Source organism: Crinia signifera, chromosome 2 (assembly GCF_055691185.1).
Source record: "Crinia signifera chromosome 2, ASM5569118v1, whole genome shotgun sequence".
Classification (NCBI taxonomy): Eukaryota; Metazoa; Chordata; class Amphibia; order Anura; family Myobatrachidae; genus Crinia; species Crinia signifera.
In genome coordinates this window covers 153,976,904-154,003,937 of record NC_139218.1, presented here as the reverse complement: position 1 = coordinate 154,003,937, position 27,034 = coordinate 153,976,904, and the positions used below count along the sequence as shown (strand labels likewise).

Below are 27,034 nucleotides of genomic sequence, written 5' to 3'. Positions count from 1 at the left end.
GCGTCCGCGCAGCGGGAGGGTGGCAGGAAATCGAGGCCGCGGCTCCGTCTCTAGAGTAGGTCTCAGGCTGCCGATCGCCTCTGCGCTGGCTCCAGAGATGGGGAGGGATGGCAGCTGGAGAGCCGCTGGTGGTGCAGGTTGTTGGTAGAGCTGCCCAGGTCTGGCCCAAAGGCTGTTGGTAAGAGCCAAGACTGGGAGCCATGCAAACTCACGTCTGCCCTGCATGGAGTCCAAGTCACGCCCCTACTGGACTACCTTTTATTCAATAACCCTTGGGCTGCTGGCGCACACAGGGCTCAATTCATGCACCAACTGAAGTTTCCCCTTTCCTATACAAAAGGGAACAGTTATATGTGATCTTTAATGAAACGCCTACGCCCTGATGTAGTCTTTGAAGCCTTAAATAAATGAGTCATTTTGGTACTTGTGCAGCTTCACGGCGGCACTTTCCTGTGGATCGCATCATATGCAAATCGCATACCCATGCGATTTGCATACGATTCGATATGTTATTCTATTTAGCACACCCCCACTATCCTCGTCACCCCTAACTGTGGCGTGCACAGCGGTACGCGTCCTCATGACCTGTTCACACCCCCACTATCCACGTCGGCATGGAGTTGAGCAAGGGGCCACTGAAGACAATCCCGAAGCGTGGCGAGCCCCGCAAGGGGACACCGATTACTGGACGTGTATTCAGCTTCTGCTCACCACGCTTCGGGCTCATTTTATTCGTCCACTTGCTGCGCTTCGGGCTCGGTGGCTTGCCACACTTATAAAATAAAACGCCACGCCGACATGGATAGTGGGGTATGAACAGGTCGGGAGGACATGTACTGCGCTCGCCACGCTTCGGGCTGACGTGGATAGTGGGGGTGTGCTAAATCAAATCGAATGCAAATATTGCATTTGATTCGCTGGGAAGTGCTGCCGTGAAACTACACAAGTACCAACATTTTATATTTTGATACCCAATAAAAGGGCTATAAAGGGTTAAATTTAATAAAGGCAGGGTAGACGCATTGTCAGGGAACACTAAACAGTGTTTCATTTTAGTAGGCTGGTCAAATGCATACTAAAGGAAAACAAATCTTTTCTAGGTGTTCAAAATAAAGAGGTCAGAAATGACATTTGCAGCAATTTAAAAAAGTCTGCCCAGATTGTAAATGATCTATTTAGATTGAGGATTTTTTGTGTGTAATGTCTGTCAAGTAACAAATTATGCAATTTTAGGTAAATTAAAGGTTTTTGTACTTTTCACAAACAGCGCTAACAAGTTAATGTTGCCACTTACTGTATATTTTCCACTTTTGAACAATTGAAGATAAAACTTCTTGATCTAGTTATAAAAAATATAAAATTATAAAAAATACTGGAGAAAACAAAATTAATGCAATTACAGAAGTAACTTTAAGAGTAAAAACGTTACCTTTGCACTTTTTTGCTGTTTTCTCAGGAGATCCTATTAGATTACCTGAAAATCAAAGTCTAGAAAACACACATGTCCAGTGAAACCTATGTGTTTTCATTAGACAAGCCCTGTTTTTGACTAAAAATGGGTTTGCTTGAGGATGTTTTACACCTGCTGGAGAAACAATCACAGGCTCACGCCAGCCTATGGAGGATGAATGAGTACCTCACCAGTAATTACCCACAATCATTGATTCCATATCTCTCCCCCCCATGTCCTTTACATGAACAAAAATGGCATCATGCAAATAAGCAAAAAACAATTCTTTATTCAACATGCACTTAAACAACTTTTTAAAACATATTTTAACATGTTCAAACAACGTTCAAAGTGTAACGATTACACATTTCCCTCCAATGGGTCTTCACACATGCCTGCTGTAAAAAGCACTAACTTGGATAAACTCAGGGAACAGGAGCAAACTTATCCTTTGGCTTTCAAGGGCTGCATGTTACGCCACTAGAAGAAATGTATATGACTATGTACAAGGTTATTATTCTGAGTCACTACACTCGCCCAGTAGTATCTCAACATCCTCAGGAAAGCTTAAGCCCATTTCAAAGTGATCTTCAATAAGGTGAAGAGTGAGAGCACAATGCATGAGATCAATGTCGTCATCGTCACTGAAGTCTTCTTCATAGATTCCCACAAGCTGAGAATAGGACTGTAGAAGAAACCAATGTAATAAGTAGTCATGTTTATACTATACAGCAGAGAATGCATAACAAACCACCTCTTTCTAAAAATCTGCATTTAAGCCACACACACCATCATTTAACATGGACAACGTTTTCAGTAATTTTGCAGCTGAAACTGCATTGATCTGTTAACATAATATTTTTGTAATATACAATTGATGTTTGGTGAGGAAATATACTTAAGTTAAAAAACACCCTTTACCACAAACATGGATCATAGCTGAACCTGCAAGTACCAGCACATACGCCTATAGATCACATCCTCCAAACATTCCCCACACACCTGAACAAATCAGTGCAATTTGGCAACAAAGGTAATCCGTAAGAACAAATTTAGATTGTAAAGCAGGGTACACAAACACACAAATACACACACACAAACTAGTAAGCCTGCACGAAGCAAAAGCTGTATTGTGTTCTGTATTACTACCCCTGATGAAGTCATGTTTGAAGAATAGTGTTGGTTTCCACTATCTTTTTGATGTACATACAGCGGTCTATTCATAAGGCTTGTGTGTGACCATTGTCTACATGCAAGGACACTTAAAGTGGTCACATGTTGAATTTTAACAATACATTTGTAATGACTAATTTTCATATTTCTTTATTGATATTATTTGGTTGTCAATTTGAATATCACAAGTGCCCTCAGAGATCCCCCCTCTTGCTCTAATTTATATTTATGGGAACTGTCTAACAGAGGATCTGCTAGCACTACTTGTTAGGGGTTTTTTGATTTTTTCTCTTTCGTTATCTACACATATCTATTAAAATAAAAGGGTTTTTATTAAATGCGCATGTGCAGTGCTGCCAGGGGAGCCGATAAGGAGAGCCGTGGAGACCGGAAATAGCTCTCCTTAATGGCTACAGGGGGTTGACACATTTGAATTTTGCCTGTGCCTGCTTTTCCTCGTTATGGGGGAGGAGCGGGACCCGGTAGTTTATAAACGTTAAATCCATAATCATACATTTGCCCCAATATCACTTATCTTTCAGGATCTCCTATTGCATCCATTAACATCTGTTTATGCTGGTACTGCTCAGATCCCATCTAGCGTAATCCAAGCTCTGAGCAATGTTTAGACAGCTATACAATAGAACAGTAGCTGCCACGATACTGGAAGTTTATTTAAAGAGATTAATACCTTTGGATAACAATATAGGAAATTGTTAGCAGCATATCTGGTAACTAGCAATGTTGGACATTAACTGATATTACAAGTGGAGATTATAGAGACAGCTAGCACAGTAATGGAAGCCTGTAACTTTAGTTCCTTCAACTCAGCCATGGAGAACAATATCGTTTTTGAACATGAATTCATCAAATAAAGAAGTATTTACTATAAATATATGTGCGCACCAATTAGAGTCTGGACAGCAACAAAGCGTAGAAACTATTTACATTGTAATATTTACATTGCTGTAAGCCAGAGAGCATACCATTGGAACACGAATGCAGAAGGAAGGTAACTAAAAATTGCAAACAAATTGTATTCTTGCATAAGTCTGTAAACGGTTTCATGTTCTATAAGGAAGCATACAATATAATTCCATATAAAATACAGTAAACCAATATTCCTGAACGCACTAGAGATGATAAATTAGTAGAGGCTGTCTGCACACTAACTTTCCCTGAAGGCCAGGAACAGGATACATACATACAACAGTAGTGATTACTCATATTAATCCTTTAAGCGACAAAATCTGTGAGATGCGGAAAATATCCACTAAAAATACCAGGGTCTCATTTGTTATATAAAAATTTAAATTGTTGTGCAAATTATTTTTTTTATATTCTTTATATAAGGTTAGTGTTCCCGCTAACCTGTTTTAGCGGGGCGCTGCACCCTGCCCCTCTGGCAGCGCCCTGCTAAAACAGCCTGCCTCCTACTCCTACGGTGGCACTGGGGAAGCCCGGCGACCCACTAGATAACGATGCCCGGCGCTTCCGCGGCAGTGCAGAGCCTTCGGGGCGGCCAGGCACACCCCCTTCAGTGTCGGCGGCTGGGCCTGCTCCTTTTCTTGACGGTGGCCAGGCCCGCCCCTTTTAGTCACTGCACGGACACGCCCCTTTTGTGACGTCGGCGCCCGGGACAGCCCAGAACAGCGATGCTGGCGGGCCCGGTTCGCCCCCGTGCAGAGGTGCCCTGCCCGCCCCTGTTCCTAGAAGGAACACTATAAGGTCATTATGATTGATACAAATGCTTGCTTGCCAATTGTCACTCCTATTTTGACAAATTCCCTTGGCATTAAAAAAGGGTTAAAAGTCATATTTAAACTTATAATAAATGTTCATTGATCCAGAAAAGCAGAAGTGATGTTATCCATAACTTGTTTTTATTAAGAAGTTCTTTGAATTTGTGCCATCTTATCAAACAGCAAGGCATTCTGTAAGAAATGCATTATACAGGTAACCCAATGCATTTAGTCCAGTGGTAGCCAAATCCAGTCCCCGAGAGCTACCAACAGCTCACATTTTCCAGACAACCTAGCTGGCGAGGATAGAGATATCCATCCATCTATCTATCTATCTACCTTTTATAGAATTCTCTCCTTTGAAGAACAATTACCCCTGATGAAGTCTGTCAGACGAAAGGTGTTGGGTTACCTGCATCATGCACTTTTGAAACAATTGTAGAATTTTTGAATTTCTGCTGTCTTGTCAAAGAACTTCTTAAAACACGAGTCTGGATAACATCTCTTCTGCTTCACTGGATCCATTAACTTTTAAGAGTACTCTTAATATAAGAGTTTGTTGGCATCCAAATCACTACTGGTGTAGATAAGAGGATTTTTGTAAGAACTTACCGTTCGAACCCCTTTCTCAGAGTCCAGTCCGAACGGTAAGTTCTTACAAAAATCCCCTTTTCTCTTTCATCCAGTCCGGCGACACAATGGGACGTTGACGAGCCGGTCCTTTGGGAGGGTACGCTCAGACTGCCAGTTCTCATCACTGCCCGTCCAAATGAAGCGTCCTCCGACGCAAACTCATGAAACCTGCAGAATTTTGTAAAGGTGTGAACAGAGGACCAGGTGGCTGCCCTGCATAGCTGTTCCACTGTGGCCTAATGACGCACCACCCACGAAGACGCCACTGACCTCGTAGTATGGGCATTTATGCGATATGGAACAGGCCTACTTGCCCTACAGTAGGCAAAAGCAATAGTTGATCTCAACCAACGAGCAATCGTCTGCTTTGAAGCAGGCCACCCAATCTTATGTACATCGTACAAAACCAGCAGCAAATCAGATTTGCGAATATCCTTCACCCTATTTACATAGATTCGCAATGCGCGAACCACATCCAACTTTTTCAAACTGTCCCTATTCCTCGTTCCCTCAGGCGGGGAAAAAAAACAGATGAACAATGTCCTGATTTAAATTAAATGAGGATACTATCTTAGGTAGAAATTTAGGTACTGTTCTTAGCACAGCCCTATCATGAAAAATCAAAAACTGTGACTTGCAGGACAAGGCACCCAACTCGACACACGCCTAGCCGAAGCAATGGCCAATAAAAAGGTAAGTTTCCAAGAAACATTTGAGATCCGCTGATCTCCGGCTCAAAAGGAGGCTTCTGCAGCATAGATAAAACAAGGGAAAAGTCCCACGGTGCAACCGGCTGCCTGTAAGGAGGCTTAATCCTGGTCACGCTCTGCAAAAAAGGTCTGCACCTTTGGCAATAGAGCTACCTTCTTTTGAAAAAAAATGGATAGTGCCGAAATCTGCCCTTTCAAAGATTGTAAGCTTAGACCAGACGAAAGGCCATCCTGTAGGAACTCAAGTAGCCTCGCTGTATGAACCTGGATGTATGAACTTTCTGCCGTTTACACCACCTGATGTAGATCTTCCACACCCTATGGCCCTTCAACATGGTCTGGATAACCGCCTCTGAAAAACCTTTCTTTCTCAATAAGGAGGACGACTCATAAGCCACGCCGTCAAATTGAGCCGAGCTAGGTCAAGGTGTAGGAACGGTCCTTTACTTAGTAAGTGCGGCCGAAGAGGAAGTCGCCACGATTCCGTCGATAATCTCAGTATGTCTGAGTACCATGACCTCCTGGGACAATCTGGTGCAATCAGTATGGCTGGTACTCTCTGGTTCTTTATCCTCTTCAACACCCGAGATCATTGGAAACGTAGACCAGGCTGAAACACCAAGGAATTGTCATGGCATCCACTGCCCAAGCCGACGGATCCCTCGATCGAGAGCAAAACCATGGCACCTGACAATTGCTCCTGGACGCCATAAGATCTATGCCTGGCAGTCCCCAGCGGTCCACAATATTCTGGAAAACTTCCCGATGAAGTGACCATTCCCCCTCCAGCAGATCAGCCCTGGTGAGATAGTCCACCTCCACATTCCGGATCCCCGGAATGAACACGGCTGACAGTGCTGGCACCTGCACTTCCGCCAAGGTGAAAATACTCACAATCTCTGCCATTGCCATCTTGCTGCGAGTTCTGCCCTGATGGTTTAAGTATGCCACTGTCATGGCATTGTCGGATTGAACTCGTACTGGCATTGTGTGTCAAGGATTACCCCGAGGAATTGAAGACTCAGAGTGGGTGTTAAATGCGACTTGGGAAGGTTTAGCACCCAACCCTGATCTTGCAAGAACTGCATCGCAATGCTCAGGTGTTCCTGAAGTTTTCCCACCGACTCCGCCTTGAATAAAAGGTCGTCCAGAGAAGGAATAATTACTATTCCCTTTAGATGGAGAGCTGCAGCCATGACCGCTATCACTTTCGTGAATACTCAGAGCCGTTGCCAAACCAAACGGCAGGGCTTGGAATAGCCAATGGTTTTCTCCAATTGAAAACCTGAGAAGGGATTGGTGATCTTTGTAAATGGGCACATGGAGGTATGCATCCTCAATATCTACAGATGCCAGAAACTCCCCCGGCTCTATGCTCAGAAGCACAGAACGCATGGACTCCATGCGAAAATGATCTACCCACAAGTGAAGATTTAAAGATTTTAAATTTAGAATAGGCCTGAAAGACTCATCTGGCTTGGGGACTAGGAAGAGGATCAAATAAAACCCCTGTTTTCTTTCCTCATGAGGCACCGGAATCACTACTCTTCTCCTTGAGGGACAAGGCTGCCCCTAGAAGCGCGGACCTCAGTGAAGCAGTCCGAGGCAAGGGTGTAGGAAGAAATCTCTTGGGTGGAATGCCTCAGATTTATCTGGTAACCATCGAAAATGATGGAAAGGACCCAAGGATCTACTATGGATTCCCTCCATCTGTCCCGAAAATGCAGGAGCCCCCCCCCCCCACTCTGAGCCCAGAACAGGGAGCCCCATCCAGTCATGCAGAGGACTTATCAGTTTTCGCTGCATGCTTTTTTTGTAAAGGCCCCAAACCACGACTTGGAAGACTTTCCTCTGTTGGACCGAAATCTGCCCCGAAAGGACGCTCCGCCCCGAAAGGACGGCCGAAAGGACTGTTTGAAGACTCCAAACTTGGAGCGTGAACTCTTGGAAGTAGTGGGGAGGAATGTACTCTTACCCCCTGTCGCCTGCTTAATGATGGCTTCCAGCTCTGAGCCAAACACTAACTCCACTTTAAGAAGTCCCTTGAAAACTTGCCTTTTAGACTCGCTATCAGCTTCCCACACTTTAAGCCAAAGAGCCCTTCTAGCAGTAACAGAGGTGATCGACACTCTGGACGCCATTTTAGCTCCTTCCTCACCGGCCTCACAAACATACTCTGCAGCACATCTCAACTTTTCTGCCAGTATAAAAGCCTCAGAATTTTGGTGGAGCAGACTACTTCGCTCCTCTGACCACTTGATCATTGCTTTAGTAACCCAAGCAGAAGCAATAATAGGCCTCAAAGTATATCCCACGCCTTCAAAAATATCTTTCAAGCAACCTTCCACCTTTTTGTCCACTGGGTCTTTAAAAGGCAGCAACCCCCTGGACAGGTAACAGTGGATTTAGACAGCCTAGCAACTGATGCATCCACAAATGGGGCTTTCCCATAATTTGCTATGTTCCTCCGGCATAGGGTACATATTAGCATACCTTTTAGCCATCAATAGCCTTTTATCAGGAGACTTTCCTGCTTCATTCAAAAGAGAAGTCATTCCCTCAGAGGGGAAACACACAGGGTCCCTGCGACTTTTTAAAAACACGAGACAGGAGTCCTTCCTTCCTCTGCAAGATTCAGAGTCTGTTTTACAGCCACAATCAAATCCTCAATGCCTGAAGCTAAGACCTCAGCCTCATCACTCATGTCCCAACTCCAGTTCTCCTCACACACACCATCATCATCCAAATCCTGCAAAATGGGTGGTGTAGAGACAGGGTGCCTAAGCACACTCATCTGCCATTAAGGCAGTCATTTTATGAACCCCCTGAGCATTTTCCTGCATAGCTTGCAGCAAAATGAGCCAGGGTAACTGACCCCCCCAGAAACCTGAGAAGAGGTAAAGTGGCCAGGAGACCCTAACAAGGAATTCTTCTGCCTATTCAAAGCCTCTGTAAGAGCATTCATAGATCTGCCCAACGCCAAAGCCCAAGCAGGTTCAGCCATCTCCGTTCTGGGGGCGTGTGACCCACTGGGAACAGCCTCACAGGACTGGCATAAATCCCCCTGATCCTCATGTTCACATGTAAATTTAGCCTTACACTTTTTGCAGTAAACAAACATGTCCTCCACAGCAGCAGAAGTAAACCCCTCAGCCATGTTATACACAATGCAAAATGACAGGCACCGCACAGAGCAATGTATCAGTGTACTTATCTTGTGCTGTATACCTATCAGCGATCAGCGAGGGAAACGCTTGCCAGAAGAGACTGGAGTCTGTGTAGAAATCCACCCCGTCAGCTCCGCAGCATGGGGAAAAGGCGCCAACACACAGTGCAGGAAGAGACCAAGTCGCTGCATCAGCGGGGAGGCTAGCCCATATGGCGTTTCCTCCCCTTCAGCCGCTCCCGCTGTTGTCTCTCCTTACCTCCTTGTATCTCCCTTCAAAGGGACCACAATGGAGTCGTCGGGCGTCGTCGGGCAACGCCGGACTCCTGTGAGACTTCAACTCCCTGGCGGGATTTCCGTCTCTAAACCCTTCAAGATGGCGAGCGCCATCGCTGAGGGTCCATCCCCCAAGATCCCCTTCTGTAAGGAGCCGGTTAGGACACCCCCGGGCCCAGGAAAGCCTCTAACTCAGAGAGAGACTAAGCACTGCAGAGGGAATAAAAAATGTCCCTCCCCACACAGAGAGCTGACAGGACGCGCTTCTGTCAGCCTCTGCTGCGCTCTCAGTGTGTGTGAACTTCAAGCTGAAGTAACACACTGGAAAAACATACTCTTAAGCTAGTGCATTAATAAAATAATAAAAACCTAACTATCTTCAAAAATCCAAAGAAAAAAACGCAGCTGCGAAGCATAGCATCCACTCCTGTGGGCAACTAAAACTAACTGAAGCATTATGGGATGCAGTAGAGAGGAGCCTGCTCCCAAAGAAATTAGAAGCATAGGTGCCTGGCTCCTGGCGGACCCTCCTACATCCCATCGTGAGCTGTGTCACCGGACTGGACGAAAGAGAAAGATGGATATATATTATGTATAGCTTATTCTGTGATTTGATCTGCCTGTAAATAAAATAAATCAAATGATCAGAGCATTATCGCCAAGTCTTAAAATCATTTAGAAATTGTAATATATATATATATATATATATATATATATATAGAGAAAATGGGGTATCAGAGTGCGCCAATTAAATTGCATATACAACAGTATTGTTGAACAAACAGTAGTTAGAAGCAGAATCATAAAATAATTTTTTAATCAGGAATCTTCCAAGAGATGATACAGGCCCAACGCGTTTCGTCAACAGATTGACTTCATCAGGGGCATTGGAAGCAGAGCAGTACAAAGCAATTTCACACTATATAATTTTCATTGTTTGATTAAAAAACATACAGCAGAAGTTTTCATGCGAAGGGTAAAACCGGAAATGGTTTACGCACTAGGGATCAGCAACATTGATAAAGCATCGCAATCCAATGGTATCCAAAGTTAAAACGCAATTTCAGGGGGAGGGTAACTGTCCCCAGTATATAGTAATAGCAGAGCAGAACGGAAGTGAACTCCTGGGATCCAAAATGCTGAATCCCAGGAGTTCACTTCCGTTCTGCTCTGCTATTACTATATACTGGGGACACTTACCCTCCCCCTGAAATTGCGTTTTAACTTTGGATACCATTGGATTGCGATGCTTTATCAATGTTGCTGATCCCTAGTGCGTAAACCATTTCCGGTTTTACCCTTCGCATGAAAACTTCTGCTGTATGTTTTTTAATGAAACAATGAAAATTATATAGTGTGAAATTGCTTTGTACTGCTCTGCTTCCAATGCCCCTGATGAAGTCAATCTGTTGACGAAACGCGTTGGGCCTGTATCATCTCTTGGAAGATTCCTGATTAAAAAATTATTTTATGATTCTGCTTCTAACTACTGTTTGTTCAACAATACTGTTGTATATGCAATTTAATTGGCGCACTCTGATACCCCATTTTCTCTATCTCTAAACCCTGGGTCCTGTCTAACAGGGGGCCCCTCAGAGGTGCTGCCTTCCTCTTTGTGAGGCGCGGTTGGGTTTTTCGGATATATATATATATATATATATATACACATATATATATATATATATATATATATATATACACATATATACAGAGAATAAGTGCGCAAGTCCCACAGTAGTCCAATTCCAATAGGGTTAATTTGAACCCAAGTCCAAATCCTAGACTCCTGCACTTTGGTCTGTAATAACAACCGGCAGCTCCTGTCAACACACCCGGATTCTGAGGGTCAATCAATCTAGAAACAACAAGAAAAGGAGCGCTCCATAGTGCAATATCGTTTGAAAATTTATTATAATAAAATGGCTTTTGACAAGCATAAAAGCAATGGGTAACGTACCCTTACTGACGGTTGACACAACCGCAGTGTTTCACAGCATGGATTTTGTGATTAACACAATGGTGGAGAGGTTACACTCACGGTGGTCCAACACAGCAGATCGACGCTAGGCCACGCCCCAACGCGTTTCGTCATGACGAAACGCGTTGGGGCGTGGCCTAGCGTCGATCTGCTGTGTTGGACCACCGTGAGTGTAACCTCTCCACCATTGTGTTAATCACAAAATCCATGCTGTGAAACACTGCGGTTGTGTCAACCGTCAGTAAGGGTACGTTACCCATTGCTTTTATGCTTGTCAAAAGCCATTTTATTATAATAAATTTTCAAACGATATTGCACTATGGAGCGCTCCTTTTCTTGTTGTTTCTAGAGAGATAGATAGATAGATATATATATATATGCTGTCAGATGGGACAATTGACTTGTATTTCTAAAGTATAGAACTTGTTTATTGAGCCGGGAATACACACATACGTAAGTGCCGATGTTTAGTGTATATTATTAGATTAATTTTTTAATTAGTCTTATTGTGGTCACATTCTCTCATGCACCCTGTTTTAAACTAGGTTTCATAGCCAATGTTAACCGTTTCCCTAGATGCTTAGTAACGTGTGTTGGTAATTGTTCACCTTTAAAAGCATTTTTTTTCCACACACGTAGAGTATCCCTTATCAATATTTATTCCAAAAACTATAGTTTCCAGAATGTATTTCTTTTTATACTGGGGACATTAGAACTGGCACTGTAAATATGTGCAAGAAAATAATTGCTTGGCATTCAAGCTTGCTCAAAGAATGTTTTTCTGAAGATCTACAAGGACCAGATCAAGGTTTTTATTTAAATACAATTACAGCTTCTATACTTTACCATGCTTTGAGATATTCAATGTGGCCATATCCAACCACAATGAAGCCTGTTAGATTTGACATTCTAAAAAGTAGAATCGGGAGGGAAGAAAACAGCACCTGGATTGTGAAATCCATGAGGATTTCGACAATCCAAGCTGATTGATTGAATACAGATTGTTGAATTGACATTTCAAACCATGATGCTCACGGTCTGAAAGTTATTGAATACCCCCCCCCCCCCCAGATTTATCAAAAGATCCGCGGGAGAGCGCATCCGATTGAAATCGGCCAATTATAAGTAAAAATCTGACAATTTTTCAGCTCACTACTCCTCAACTACGTAAACTCCAACCTCGCTCCAACTTTGAACCTCAGTCAATGAACCCCTCCATTAAAACCTTTATGCGGCTATTGGGCACGCAGGTTGATAAAGAACTCTCAACCCAGCCCATACAACATTCTAATCGGTCTGCTGCGGAGCGCATAACCCTAAAAAAATTAGCTGATAACCACAATTTAATATTCCGACCGGCTGACAAAGGCGGTGCTTTGGTCGTGATGGACTTCGCCAAATACAAAGCGGAATTGGATGTACAATTATCGGATCAACATACTTACCAACTACTCCCCAGAGATCCGACCCCCCATTTACCAGAAACTACAGAGTCTACTTCTAACTGCTGTTCTTGACAAAAAGATTGACCCATCTCTCAGTGACGCCTTAATTCCTAAGTTCCCATCAGTTCCTGTCATCTACAGCATTCCTAAAATTCATAAATCCCTTGTTGACCCCCCTGGACGTCCAATCATTGCAGCCCGACAATCATTGTCCCAACTATCATCTGTCTTTATTGACGCTATCCTGCAACCGTACATTTTTCGCCACCCCCGTTACCTGCTGGACACTACCACATTACTACAAGCGGTAAGAACATTGCCTGTACTTGAGGGTGAGACTTGGCTCATTACCCTGGATGTTAAAAGCTTATACACCATTATTCCACATGGTGATGGCATTGAAGCGGTTAAGGTGTTTCTGGCGGCCCAAAATGACTATGTTGGTCCCCCCATTGACTTTTTGGTGTCCTTGTTGCAATTTGTTTTGATAAAAAAAACTATTTTGTGCACAATGGCAAATTCTGGCTCCAAGTGAACGGCTGTTCAATGGGCTCTAATGCCGCTCCGGCATATGCAAACATTTACATGTTTGCAATTGAACAAAAATTATTCTTTGATGTAGCCAACTTGTGTGCCAGAATTTTGCTGTATCGTCGCTTTATTGACGACCTGCTCATCTGGGCAGGTCCTATTGATGACTTCAAAGAACACATTGATGCACATAACCGCAGTGACAGCCCTGTCAAACTGACCATGACGTGTGACCTGTATAGCATAAATTTTCTTGACGTGACATTACACCTGCATAATGGTAAAATCGAGACTGGTCTCTATCAGAAAGAGACTGATAGAAATAACCTTTTGCACGGCAACAGTGCGCATCCAGCCAGCCTCAAAAAAGGTTTGCCGTACTCGCAAATCATACGCATTAAGCGTATTGTGTCCGACCCAGTTGAATCTGAACTTCAGATTGATGCTTTATTAAACAGATTTGCAGCAAGAGGCTATGGTTGGAAAGATCTCTTGGCGGCAAGAGAGCCTCTAGCCTCACTCGAGAACAGCTTCTGTGACCTAAAACTCAGAAACAAGAACCCCAGATGATCCCCTGGGTTACTACATTCACGACAGCTAGCCCTGTCAATAAAATCTCTAAGAGTTTATGGCCAATAATCCAAAGCGATAAAGAAATCAACATCCCTGACACCCGCTTACTGGCCTGCTACCAGCGAGCTCCTAACCTACGTGATATGTTAGTGAAAACTGACTTCACGCAATTCAATGCGCCCGCAAAATCCAAACCCAGGGGTTGCATAAGATGCACCTGCACAGTGTGCACTTGCATGATACCTGGCAATGTGTTTTACCACCCCCAACAAGGTACCGCATGATACCTGGCAATGTGTTTTACCACCCCCGACAAGGTACCAAATTCACTATCAGACATACCTTGAGCTGTGAATCCAAGTTCGTGGTATATCAATTAATTTGCCCCTGCGGCCTATCTTACATAGGCAAAACAGAGAGATCATTTAAAGAACGCATTACCACCCACAGGTCGACCATTAGGCAAGCGCTCGCAGGCGGCAAATGTGATCTACCTGTACCCAAACATTTTGTAACATTTAAACATTCTTTGCCATCACTTAGGTACCGAATGATTGATCACGTGCCACCGAACATCAGAGGTGGCAATCGCGGTCTGTCTACTAAAATGTGAAACGAGGTGGATCTTTCGGTTGGATACCTTATCTCCCAAGGGCTTAAATGAACACCTGGGTATCAGCTGCCTTTCTAGAAAATGACTTATGTTACACCATCCGCATTATTTCATCCTTTCATTACTTTGAACCATAGATACCACTCTGGCTGTGTGTATGTATGTTTCCATCCAGTGTGCTTACACCTAGTGACTGATAGAAAGTTGTCACATGATCCATTCATTAACAGTAACTCTTACGGTGTAACTTCTGACTTAATGTTCTTGTTCCGTGACCACCTCCTTCAACTTGCATATTTATGTACTGTATTGTTTCACTTGTTGTATTGCATTGATGTGTCACTATGGTAACGGGTTACTATGGTGATGGTTGCATGATCTGTCAGCAGGATGACGTCAGTCTCTGTGCGCCCACAAGCTGACTGGTGAGCACAGGGGTGTATAAAGGTATGTCACTTTTGTTTTGTTAGCCTGATGAAAATGTCTAAATAAAGACATTGAAACGTTGCTTTAAACCGGTTTCCTGTCTGGTCCGGCACTCACTCCCGAAATATTGCTGCGCCCGGTGCCCTCACTGAAAGGGGGATTGGTAGTATGTGCAATGTGCGGCACTCGTAGCCAAATAATCAAACGGAGTCAAAAGTCGTAATAACGTTTCATTCCTGTTGGAATTTCTTCTTCTTCTGAAGATTATTTGGCTACGAGTGCTATATGGGGAAGATGAGGCGGCACTCCAAGGCTTTAAGAAGAGACTGACACGGCTGTGTTCTGCTTCCAAGCTTTAGGAAGCAGAACACAGCCGTGTCAGTCTCTTCTTAAATCCTTGGAATGCCGCCTCATCTTCCCCTTATCAATACAGCTCTACACAGAACTGGAGGAAGGCAACCAGGTTATATTATATCTCGTTTACGGAGTGCCGGTCCATTGGACATAAATATATATATATATATAAATATAAATAAATAAATGACAAGTGTGAGCAGCGCTGTTAATTAGAGTCCAAAATGTCAATTAGAAAGTCCAAAGTCAAACTTTAGCAAGGATGACCGTTTTTGTGCACCAAGTCCAGGTTAGTGAACTTCAGCAACCTCTCTTAGGGGGGGCATCCAGGGTCAGGATGAAACAAATATCTAGAACAGGCATGTCCAACGTTGGCCCTCCAGATGTTTTGAAACTACACATCCCAGCATGCTTTGCAATAGTTTTGGCATTCTCTAATAGCAAAACTGTGGCAAAGTATGCTGGGATGTGTAGTTTCAAAACATCTGGAGGGCCAACGTTGGACATGCCTGATCTAGAATAAACAGGAGAGAGAGGTGCGCCTCATAGTGCAAATCAATGAGTATTTAATAAAGAGTAAAAACACTCCAGGTATAAAACACAATTGCTCGTACCATGAATTAAAACGCTGTGGACTGATTACCACATGATATAACACGTTACCCACGGCAAACAGCTCCTCCGGAACCACGGAGTCCTTGGTAACATGTATCGCTGCAGACACTGGGTTGTGCCGCAGAAACCAGCAGACGGTCGGACGAGGGGGACACCAGAACAGGAGAGATGACGGGACGTGATGGAAAGCGTGGCCTGTGATACCCGCTTGACAAAGGAACTTGACAAAAATAACAGATGGCCTTAATTCCCAAGGTCTTAAGCATGTTGGGATGACCTGGAAAAAATAAAGTACGAGCCATAGATGCCCACCATGCAATTTTCATGATTTAAAGCAGTGGTCCTCAACCTCAGTCCTCAGGGACCCCCAACGGTGCACGTTTTCCAGGTCACCCCACAGATACACTAATTACTCACTGGCACATCTTAAAATATCACAGGTGGAGCTAATTATTTCACCTGTGATTTTGTGAGAAGACCTGCAAAACATGCACTGTTGGGGGTCCCTGAAGGCCGAGGTTAAGAACCACTGAATTAAAAGATCCGATACCAAAATACACCTTCCAAAGTCTGGGAGTCTATGCAACAGGCCAGAGCGGGTTTGGCAGCATGCTGGGGACCAACACAGTCAGAAAGCTGTTTTCAAGGTTGTGGTTTAGGGTGTAGATAATACTCTATACTTTGAGTTGAGATCCCTCAACACATCAAGTCGATGTATTGTACCTCTACCCAGGTTTGAAGGGCTTTATTTTATTTTGGTTTACATATATGTGTCTTTAGTTCAGAAAACACGTTTGTTAAGTTAGTTATACTTCAGGAAAGAATTAAATTTATTATGAATTTTACTGCACATCTATTAAGTGCACCAAACAACCCTCTAAATAGGCTAGTCTAAAAAGGTACCCATACACTAGTTCGATTTGGCGGATCAGGCCGAGAAATCAGGCCAAATTGGATGTATTTGACATCCCCCAACAACCCCATGCGCAGTCCTGTGCACATGGGGTTGGAGTGGGGTGGTCGGACGGGCTGCACATTAATTTGTCATATTGGACCTATCACTGGCACATCAGGGGTGCTTACCCAAAATGTATTGTGTCTTATCCCAGGTGTGTCCAGCAGCGGGGTCCCTGCGGTGGCTGGGCAGTCAGTGGTGGGGGACCTGCAGAGGATGGGAACTAGTAGAGCTATTGGCAGATCAGGAAGCGGCTGCTGAACGTGCAACTATATTTTGAAAAGACCGGCAGGCCATTTATTGGCTGACAGAATTCGCTCATCAGCGGCCTATCAGAATTCTCCACCAATAAATGACCAGCCAGTATTTTCAAAAAAGAGATTTTTGTAAGAACTTACCATTTGAATACCTTTCTCTGATTCTGTCCTGGTGACGCAGCTTCACCTTGGGATGTAGGAAGGGTCCAACGGAACCAGGCACCTATGCTAAACTTTCTGAAACAGGCTCTTCCCTTCTGCATCCCAGAATCCGCAGTTCAACTTTTAGAGCACACTAGGATACAGAACTCATTACAACGCCTGAACATATATGCACATTTTGTTTTAACAACCATTTTAACATGACAATCATGAATAACGGCAATACTTACTGAGCGTAAGGGAGGAATTGCTGCGTCACCAGGACAGAATCATAGAAAGGGATTCTGACGGTAAGTTCTTACAAAAAAAACTTTCTCTTTCATCTGTCCTGGTGACGCAGCTTCACCTTGGGACGTTCAAGAGCTAGTCCTTTAGGAGGGTACGCTTAGGTCTGCAGTTCTCATCACTGCTCGCCTGAATGATACGTCCTCTGACGCGAACTCATGGAACCTATAAAATGTGGTAAATGTGTGAACAGATGAGTAAGTGGCAGCCCTGCAAACTTGCTCCGCTGAAGCTCCATGCCGCACTGCCCAAGAAGCAGCAACAGACCTGGTGGTGTGAGCATTGATCCTCGAGGACACTAGTCTGCCAACAGTCGTATAGGCAAAAGCAATAGCGGACCTCAACCATCACGCAATAGTCTGTTTAGAAGCAGGCCAACCTATCTTCTGAGCATTGTATCCGTTTTAAGGATATCTTTCACTCTGTCCACATACATGCGCAAGGCACGCACCACATCCAATTTGTCCCTTGTCCTTGTCTCTTCCAGAGGATTAAAAACACTGGAATCACAATCTCCTGGTTTAAATGAAATGAAGAAACCACCTTAGGTAAAAACTTGGGGACTGTTCTAAGCACAGCCCTATCATCATGAAAAAACAAAAATTGAGTCTTAGAAGATAATGCTCCCAATTCAGATACCCGCCTCGCCGATGGCCAACAAAAATATCAACTTCCAAGTAAGGAATTTTAAATCAGCCAATAGTAAAGGCTCGAAAGGAGTTTTTTTGTAAAACTGCCAGCACCAAAGACAAATCCCCTGGTGCTACAGGATGCTTATAGGGAGGCTTCAGCCGAATCACTCCCTGAAGAAACATCTGTACCTCTAGTAGCAATGTTACTCTTTTCGGGAAATAAATGGATAAAGCCGAAATCTGGACTTTTAAAGACTGAAGACTCAGTCCGGACGAGAAACCAACCTGTAGGAATTTCAGAATTCTGGAAATCTTGAACCTGTAAAAATGTGGACCTTCTGCTGTTCACACCACCGAATATAAATCTTCCAAACCCTATAGTAATTTTTTTAATAAACTGGTTTCCTAGCATTTATCATAGTAGAAATAACTGCCTCCGAGAGCCCCTTCTTTAAAATGGAGGTCTCAAAAACCAGGCCGTCAAACTGAGACAAGCTAGGTAATGATAAAATGGACCTTGCTGCAGTAAATCTGGTCTTAGAGGAAGACGCCATGACTGTTTCGACAACTTCTGAATGCTGGAAAACCAGGACCTCTTTGGCCAATCCGGTGCTATCAATACTACCGGTATTCCCTGTGTTTTCACTCTTTAGCACTCTGGCACGGCGGGAAGATGCAAGCCAGTTTGAAGTTCCAGTGCACTGTCATGGCATCCACCATCCACGCCACAGGATCCCTGGTCCTCGGGCAATATCTGGGTACCTGGCAGTTGTGTCTGGACGCCATCAGGCCCACTTCTGGCAATCCCCAATGGGCTACAATCTGTTTAAAAAACCTGGGGATGTAAAGCCCATTCCAGAAGTTTTACTCTGCTCAGGAAATCCGCCTCCACATTCTTTAATCTTGGGATGAATACTGAAGAAATGGCCGGAACATTCTTCTCTGCCCATTGGAAAATCTTGGAAACTTCCGCCATTAAAATCTTGCTGTGTGTCCCCCCTTGATGATTTAATAAGCTACTGCAGTAGCATTGTCTGACTATGCAGAGTGGGAATCCCTTCAGTCAGTCCTCTGCCTGTGACCGTGTTTGCCACACTGTCCGCAATTCCAATACATCAATCGGTAACAGATTCTGCTCTGGACCACAAGCCCTAAAGCCTCAGGACCAGAACAACAGCTCCCCAACACTATAGACTGGCGTCTATGGTCACCACTTGCCATCCCCAGGATTGGAGAGAGCGACCCCACTGAAGCGAGTCCATGTTTGTCCAAAGTAGTTAAGTCCTTGTTTCTGGAGAGAAGAATACCATCGTACATTATCGCATTGCATGCAATATAGCGGCATGCGATGCGATCTGATTTTTAATTGTACAAGCACCCTGATGGGTGCTTACAATGTGAAATGCACCCCCATTCTCAACGCCATGGGGATAGTCATACCCACACTATCCACGTCGGCATAAAGTGGATTTTAGATAGTGTGGCGAGCGCAGCAACCCCCGCGAGGGGAATATGTAGAACACGAATATGTATAATATGTATTCTGCGTCCCCTCGCTGTGCTAATATCAACTCCACGCCGACGTGGATAGTGGGGTTATGGAAAGAGCAGAGGACGCGTACTGCCGCCCCACTCGGGCTCGCTGCGCTCGGCACGCTTCGAGTTGGCGTTGATAGTGGGGGTGGCGTGGACAATGGGGGTGCATTTACCATTGTAAGCACCCATCAGGGTTGTACAATAAAAAAATCGCATTGCATGCCATTTCCTGGCATGCGATGCGATATTTAATTGTACAATAAGGGTCATTTTTCCAAATATCGCATACCTTATGGAATGGTATGCAATGGACGACCGTGCTAGGAAACGTACCGAACATTCCACTGGAATGTCTGAGAATGGAACCGGGCAAATTGTAGGGTTTTGAAACTCAGGGATTCCATCTTGAAATGGTCCACCCACAGGTGTTGATTTAAGGACTTCAGATTTAAAATTGGCCGGAATGATTTGTCTGGTTTGGGCACTAAGAAAAGGATGGAGTAGAACCCCAACTTTCTTTCCTCCTGAGGTACCGGAACCATCACGCCCTTCTCCAGGAGAGAGTTCACCGCCCCCAAAAGGGCAGTTCTGAGGCGAGCTTCCCTGGGGCAATGGGTGTGGTACAGGGGTCCGACGTCGGTATCCCGACCGGCCGGACCCAGACAGCATGGCGAGCGCAACTAAGCCCCTTGCGGGCTCGCTATGCGAGCCACCTATTCTATTCTCCCTCTATGGGGGTCCATGAACCCCCACGGGTGAAAATAGCCAACGGCCGTCTGGAACCTGGCTGTGTTTTGACAGTCGGGATCCCGACATCGGGTAAATGCCTGTCAGGATCCCGACTGTCGGGACCCAGTCTGGCACCCCTGGGCAATGGGGTAGGTAAAAATCTTTTTGGAGAAGGGCCCTTCAAATTGATCCTGTAGCCCTGGGACACTGTTTAAGACCCAAGGATCCTGGTCCAACAGGGCCCAAACGTCCCGGTACTGCAAGAGGCTGATTACAGAGTGGAGAGTCTCCGCCCCGTCATTGTGTTGACTTCTCTTCCCCCTTTGAAGCCTGTTTCTTTGAAAAGGATCCAAAACGGGACTGTCGATTTTCCTCTTCCTGCATTAAAACGACCTCTGAGAGAACTACCTCTGGAGGACAAACCTCCCCTAGATGTCCGAAAGGCCGCAAACCTGGAGTGGTATGTTTTGTCCCTGATGTAGGGAGAAAAGTGTTTTTACCACCTGTGGCCTGTTTATAATGGCTTCCAATTCTGAGCAAAATAACAACTCTCCCTTAAAGGCCAGAGCCTCTAAGGATTTTTTGGATTCACTTTCAGCCTCCCATGCTTTTAGCCATAGAACTCTCATGGCATACACAGACAGCAGAAATATTCAAAAGCATCTTAACTGCTTCCTCGCCAGCCTCACAGCAGCCTCGCTGCTGCTTTTAGCTTTTCAGCCAAAGCCATAGCCTCTGTGTCATTTTGTAAACACCCACAAACGCACTTGCCCATGCAATCATAGCTTTGGAAACCCATGCAGAAGCATGACCTACATCTTGAAAAGTGGATTTTAAACAGCCCTCCAGTTTTTTTTTTTTATCAACTGGATCCTTAAACGCCGTTCCACCCTGAACAGGTAAAAGCGTGGCTTAGGAAAGTCTAGCTACTGACGCATCCAATAAAGGAACTTTTTCCCACAACTTAACGTGTTCCTCTGGCATGGGGTATAAACCCAAAAACCTTTTAGGCATCAGAAGTTTCTTGTCAGGAGTCTTCCAAGCTCCGCTTAATAAATCCTGCATTCCCTCAGAGGGAAGAGTGACTGCAGCTCTACGTTGCCTTTTGAAAACCCCTTGAGCAGGCGACTTATCCTCTACAGATAAATGTAATGCCTGTTTTAATGCCAATAATAAATTCTCAATACTAGGCGCTGAATTATCAATGTCCTCTGACTGAACTCCATACTGTTCTTGTTCACATTCTCCCTCCTCAGTATCCACATTTTGGCTAGGGAGAAAATCCGCAGACTGTTTAGAAGTAGTCTCATGGCCAGAAAACTGTTCAATAAGAGCACTAAACTTTTGAAAGCTCTGTGCAGTGTCCTGCATGACCTGCACAAAAGCTGGTTCCCCCTGTGTTAAGGGAATGGAACCAAGGGAATGCTGTGAGGGAGATGAGGGTCTAAGACAAAAATTGCGAATTATACTCACCGATAATTCCTTTTCTTCCTAGAGATCCCATGGCAGCCATAACACTGGGATATCTTCCCTCCTCCTAGTTTAGACAGGATCTTTTTCAGGGACCGCCCACCTTGGGTATATCAGGCTTCTCCTCCCATCCCTCTGTCTTTCGTAAGTCTCCGTTCTGAAGGTTCCTGAAAAACACATATCTGGGAGGGAATCAAATGGCTGCAATGGGAATCTCTAGGAAGAAAAGGAATTATCGGTGAGTATAATTTGCAATTCTCTCCTACGATCCCCATGGCAGCCATAACACTGGGACATACCCAAGCATACTAATAAAGGGAGGGAACCATGATATATGCAAATAAATATTTATTCTCTGAAGGGTATTACTTCACTGACAGAGCTTCTCCAAGAACATGACTCCCAAAGTGGGCTGATGGCAAAACAAGGGCATAATGCTTTGAAAACGTATGCAGCGAAGACCATGTAGCTGCCTGACCGATTTCTTTCGTCGAAGCTTTGGTCTTCTTTGCCCAAGATGTCGAGATTGCCCTGGTAAAACGTGCGCCTTTATTATAGCGGGTACTTTCTTCTCTTGCTTGTATGCATAGACTATCACTTCTCTGATCCATCTGGCAATGGTTTGTTTGGCTGGACCCAAACCCCTTCTTGGACCTTCTGGAATCACCAGTAGATGTTTTGTTTTCCCAAGAATGGCTGTTCTTTCCAAGTAGATTGATATTGCTCGGACCATATCCAGCATTTGCCACGTCCCCTCTTCTTCATTTACAGGGTTCGGAAAGAAATTTGGTAATATAATATCTTGGTTAAGGTGAAATGAAGATATTACCTTGGGTAAAAAGTCAGGATTTGTCCTTAGGACTACTCTGTCTGGAAATATTACCAGGTAAGGTTGTTCTATCCATAGGGCCTGCAGTTCACTAATTCTTATTGCCGAAGTGATCGCGATCAGGAAGACCACCTTCCAAGACAGGAACTTCATGGTTATCTCTGATAATGGTTCGAACGGTTGTTTTGACAGAACTGATAGAAGTTTAAAGTCACAGGGTGCAACTAAAGATTTTATGGGTGGTCTGATTCTCTTCATTACCCTTGAACATCTCTTTACCATCTTCTCCTCTGCCAGACTATGATCAAGTAACACAGACCATGCAGAAAGTTGAGCTTTAATTGTTGCATTAGCCAGGCCCATTTCGAATCAGTCAAACAGAAATTGCAGAACTGTGGTTGTAGGAATCTCATGAAATTTGTCCTTTAATTGTCCCCAGGCAATGAATTTAAGCCAAGTCTTATAGTATGCTAGAGAAGACACCTTTCTAGCCTCCAGAATCTTAGAGGTGACTTGATGAGATAAATTGTATCACCCTAATATCTGCCGCTCAATTTCCATGCCCTTAAGGAGAACATATTTGGATCTGGATGATAGATTGGTCCCTGACTCAGTAGATCTGGTCAGAATGGTAGACTCCATGGCTTCTGTAATGACATTCTGAGTGCTGTTGAGAATCAAGGCCTCCTGGGCCTGAAAGGCAAGATCGCTATAACTACCACCTTGTCTTCTCTTATCTTCTTTAGCACTTTGTCTATCATTGGGATAGGTGGGAATACATAACCCAGATTGAACCGCCATTTTATTAAGGGCATCCAAGGCTTGGGCTTGCGGGTGATAGAATTTTGAGTAAAAGTCTTTCACCTTGTTGGTAAACTGAGCCATGAGATCTCTCTCCGGCCTTCGGAACCTCTTCACAATCATCTCGAAAACTTCGCTGTTCAGTTCCCATTCTCCTGGGAGAACTTCCTTGCGACTTAAGAAGGTCGCCACCACATTTTCTGGACCTGGAATATAAATTGCTGAGATGGACCATAGATTCTTCTCTGCCCAACACAATTCTTTGAGACTTCCATCAGAAATCTGGACCTGGTGCCACCCTGGTGATTGACATGAGACTACTGTTCTGTTGTCTGTCATGATTCTCAAGTGAGAGTTCTGCACCAGCTTTATAAGACAGTTTATCGCCTACCAAACCACCAATAACTCACTTGCATTTGAAGATTTGAGACGGTCTTCTAGTGACCATACACCTTGGACTGATGTTCCCAGTATATGGGCCCCCCAACCCACTAGACTTGCGTCTGTGGTCAGGACTAGATACTCTGGAGACTCCAGACTGGTAAATCTTGAATCTAGACCTTCTGTCCACCACATCAGAGACCTTTTTGTCTTGGGCTTTAAAGATACCAACTGATGATTGTTGTAGGAGCATTTTGTGAAGGAGAGAAATTGCCATTGTAGAGTCCGCATGTTCTGTTGTGCCCACGGAATCACATGGATGCATGAAGCCATCATTCCTAATAGTTGCAACACCAAGGACAGCTGAAACTTTTCTCTGTAACAGTGTTCTTGTCAGCAGACCTATATTGAGACACCTTTCTGGAGACAGAGCTATTGAGAACCTTACTGTGTCGATATGTACCCCCAGAAACTGAACAGCTTGAGTCGGTTGTAACTGTCTCTTCTCTCCATTGATGATCCATCCATGACTGTAGGAATTTGATAGTTGCTTCTACATTTTGCTGAACCACTTCTCTAGTTTCCCCTACAATGAGCAGGTCGTCTAGATAAGGCCATATTTGGATATTTCTCTGCCTCAATTCTGCCATTAGTATCAATACCTTCGTAAAGACTCTGGGAGAGGTGTTGAGGCCGAAGGGCAAGCATGCAAACTGCAAGTGATGATCCAATACTGCAAATCTTAGAAATTTTCTGTATTTGGGATATACTCCCACATGGTAATAGGCGTCCCTCAAGTCTATTGACACTAGGAAGTCGTGCCTCTTTATCCCCATGACTATGGATTTTAACGTCTCCATTCGAAATTTTCAAGTCTTTATCAAGATTTTGAGATCCCTCAGATCCAAGATGGTAAAGTACACAGGTGGTTACAGGACCAAGAAGAGGTTAGAGTAGAATCCCTCTTTCTTCTGATCTTCCGGAACTTCTTCTATAGCTCCTATCTTCTTTAATTGAAGAATTTTCTGAAAATTAATTTTCCTTGTTCTTTGTCTGTTGGTGTTCTTGATAACATGAATCTGCCCCAATAGAATTCCTGACAGTTCCCTATCTTGTAACCATCTTGAATGATGTTCAACACCCACTTTTCAGACATATTTCTTCCAGATCTCTGAATATTGAAGTCTTGCCCCTACATTCAATGTATAGTCATGATCTAGCTCCTCGCCAAAAGGACTGGCGAAAGGCTTCTCTAGACATGTTCGGATTGCCCAGTCTGTAGTAGGGGCGACCAGGACGGTAAGTCTTTGCTTCCTTATAATCCCTATAGTTCTGCCTGCTGGAAGTTGGGATAGGGAATTTATTTATTTTATCTTGAGGCAGTCTGGTTGATTTTCCTCCAGATAGTTTTTGGATCATGGTATCCAATTTAGACCCAAACAGGTAAGACCCTTCAAACAGGAACATAATCAATCTGTTCTTGGAACTAGCATCCGCACATCAAGGCTTTAGCTAAAGTGCCCTTCTAGCAGTGACTCCTGCAGCCATGTTCTTTGCTGCCAAAGAGACTATCCAAAGAGACTGCACAAAAGTTAGTCAATACCTTTTTGCATTACTTCAATACTTCTTAGAAGATATTGCTTGGAAATATTATCTTCTAGATCTGTATGCAAGTTAGTTGCCCATAATCTTAATGCTCTTGTCACTGAGGCGGTTGCCACGCTAGCCTTCAATGATGAAGCTGATGTAGAATGTACCTTGCGCAGCGCATTCTCCATTTTTCTGTCCATTGCGTCACGGAATGCTGCTCCGTCCTTCACAGGAATAGTGGTCTTGGACACAATCTCTGCCACTGCCCCATCCACTTTCGGAATCAGGCACCAATTCAAGAACTCATCTTTATATGGATACATTTTCTCTAATCTGTTAGTCGATCCGGCTCTTTTATCCACATTTGACCACTCCTTGGTTATCATTTCCCTTACTACTTTATGTACAGGAAACACCCTATTCTTTGATCTATCTTCAAATAGTGGGTTTTCATCAGAGGTACACAGAGCTTCTTTATAATTCATCACTTTGTAAATATTCCTTAATAAACTTTCTACAAGCTCTAAATTGAACGCTCTAGGCTCTTCAACCTCCCCTGATTCCTCTTCAGAATCAACAACCTGGACATCAGCCTCTTCAGGGAGATTCTCTTCCTCCTGAGAACACTCTGCTAGAGTCCTGGACCTTTTAGGAGTCTGGGATTGTCTTCATCCGCTCCATTACATTTTTCAATACATCCGTTTGTTCATTCTGTTTAGTCAGTTTAACTTGAGACTCCATACATTGGTGACAAAACGCTGATTTCTGAGCTGCATTAACTTATCACAGGCCATGCATGTATAAGATAAGCATTTCTTCTTGGCGGTCTTCTTTTTAGGAACCGGTGAAGAAGGCACACTACAAACAACCAAGAAATGCTATTACTAACTAAGCTAGAAATAAAAAATCTAATGCCCATAAAAACAAAGGGTTTACCTCTCCTGGGCATCAACAGGCTTGGGGAAGAAGGCTGCTCCATCCTGAAGTCCAGAAGAAAGCTGCATCGACTGACAGCCATGCTAGCACATGCAGGTTTAAATATGGCGCCTTAACCCCATCCTTACCGCAATTGCAGTATTAGGATGGCCAAGCGGAACTAAAATTCACCAGCCGAGTTTCCGGGGGACCTGTTTAGTTTGCGCAACCGCATCAGCACTGGGTGGAAGTGAAGGCTTTCGCGCACTTCCATCCCTTCTGCCGAAGACGCCGCAGCTGCAGCCCCCACTGTCCCAGACACTACAGGTCTCTAGACAGCTTCTCTCTACACCGATACTCGTCAACAGACCACTGGCAACGCCCGCCATGCTGGCGCACTACAGGTACCATAATGACCACAAATTTTTAGACAGAATATGACAGGTATATCCAGTATGTGAGGCAGAAATCGCTAGACCACACTCTTCACATACTATCCTTCTTCCCAGGGAGCCACCCTACAAGCTCCAGCTGTAATAGAGGTGACCCCGCTTAGAAACTAAATTAAAAACCCTGCTCTGCCTAACTGAGACAGGAAAAAAAGACAGAGGGATGGGAGGAGGAGCCTGATATACCCAAGGTGGGCGTTACCTGAAAAAGATCCTGTCTAAACTAGGAGGAGGGAAGATATCCCAGTTTTATGGCTGCCATGGGGACCGTAGGAGAAACCAACTCATCTCTCTGCCTGTTTAATACCTGCACTAAAGCAGTGACAGACCTGCCCAGGGCCGAGGCCCATGCTGGTTC

At 44.3% G+C, this 27,034-nt stretch overlaps 1 protein-coding gene across 1 annotated transcript in view; it reads right to left on the bottom strand.

Moving 5' to 3' along the window:
- Positions 1-1,719: 1,719 nt before the first annotated feature.
- Positions 1,720-27,034, bottom strand: part of LOC146060188 (uncharacterized) — an 83,515-nt gene continuing 58,200 nt past the window's right edge. Inside the window, exon 8 of the mRNA XM_083173148.1 lies at positions 1,720-2,135. Within this exon, the coding sequence (XP_083029274.1) occupies positions 1,965-2,135 (171 nt within the window). The 3' untranslated portion in view covers positions 1,720-1,964. The remainder of the gene's footprint in view (positions 2,136-27,034) is intronic.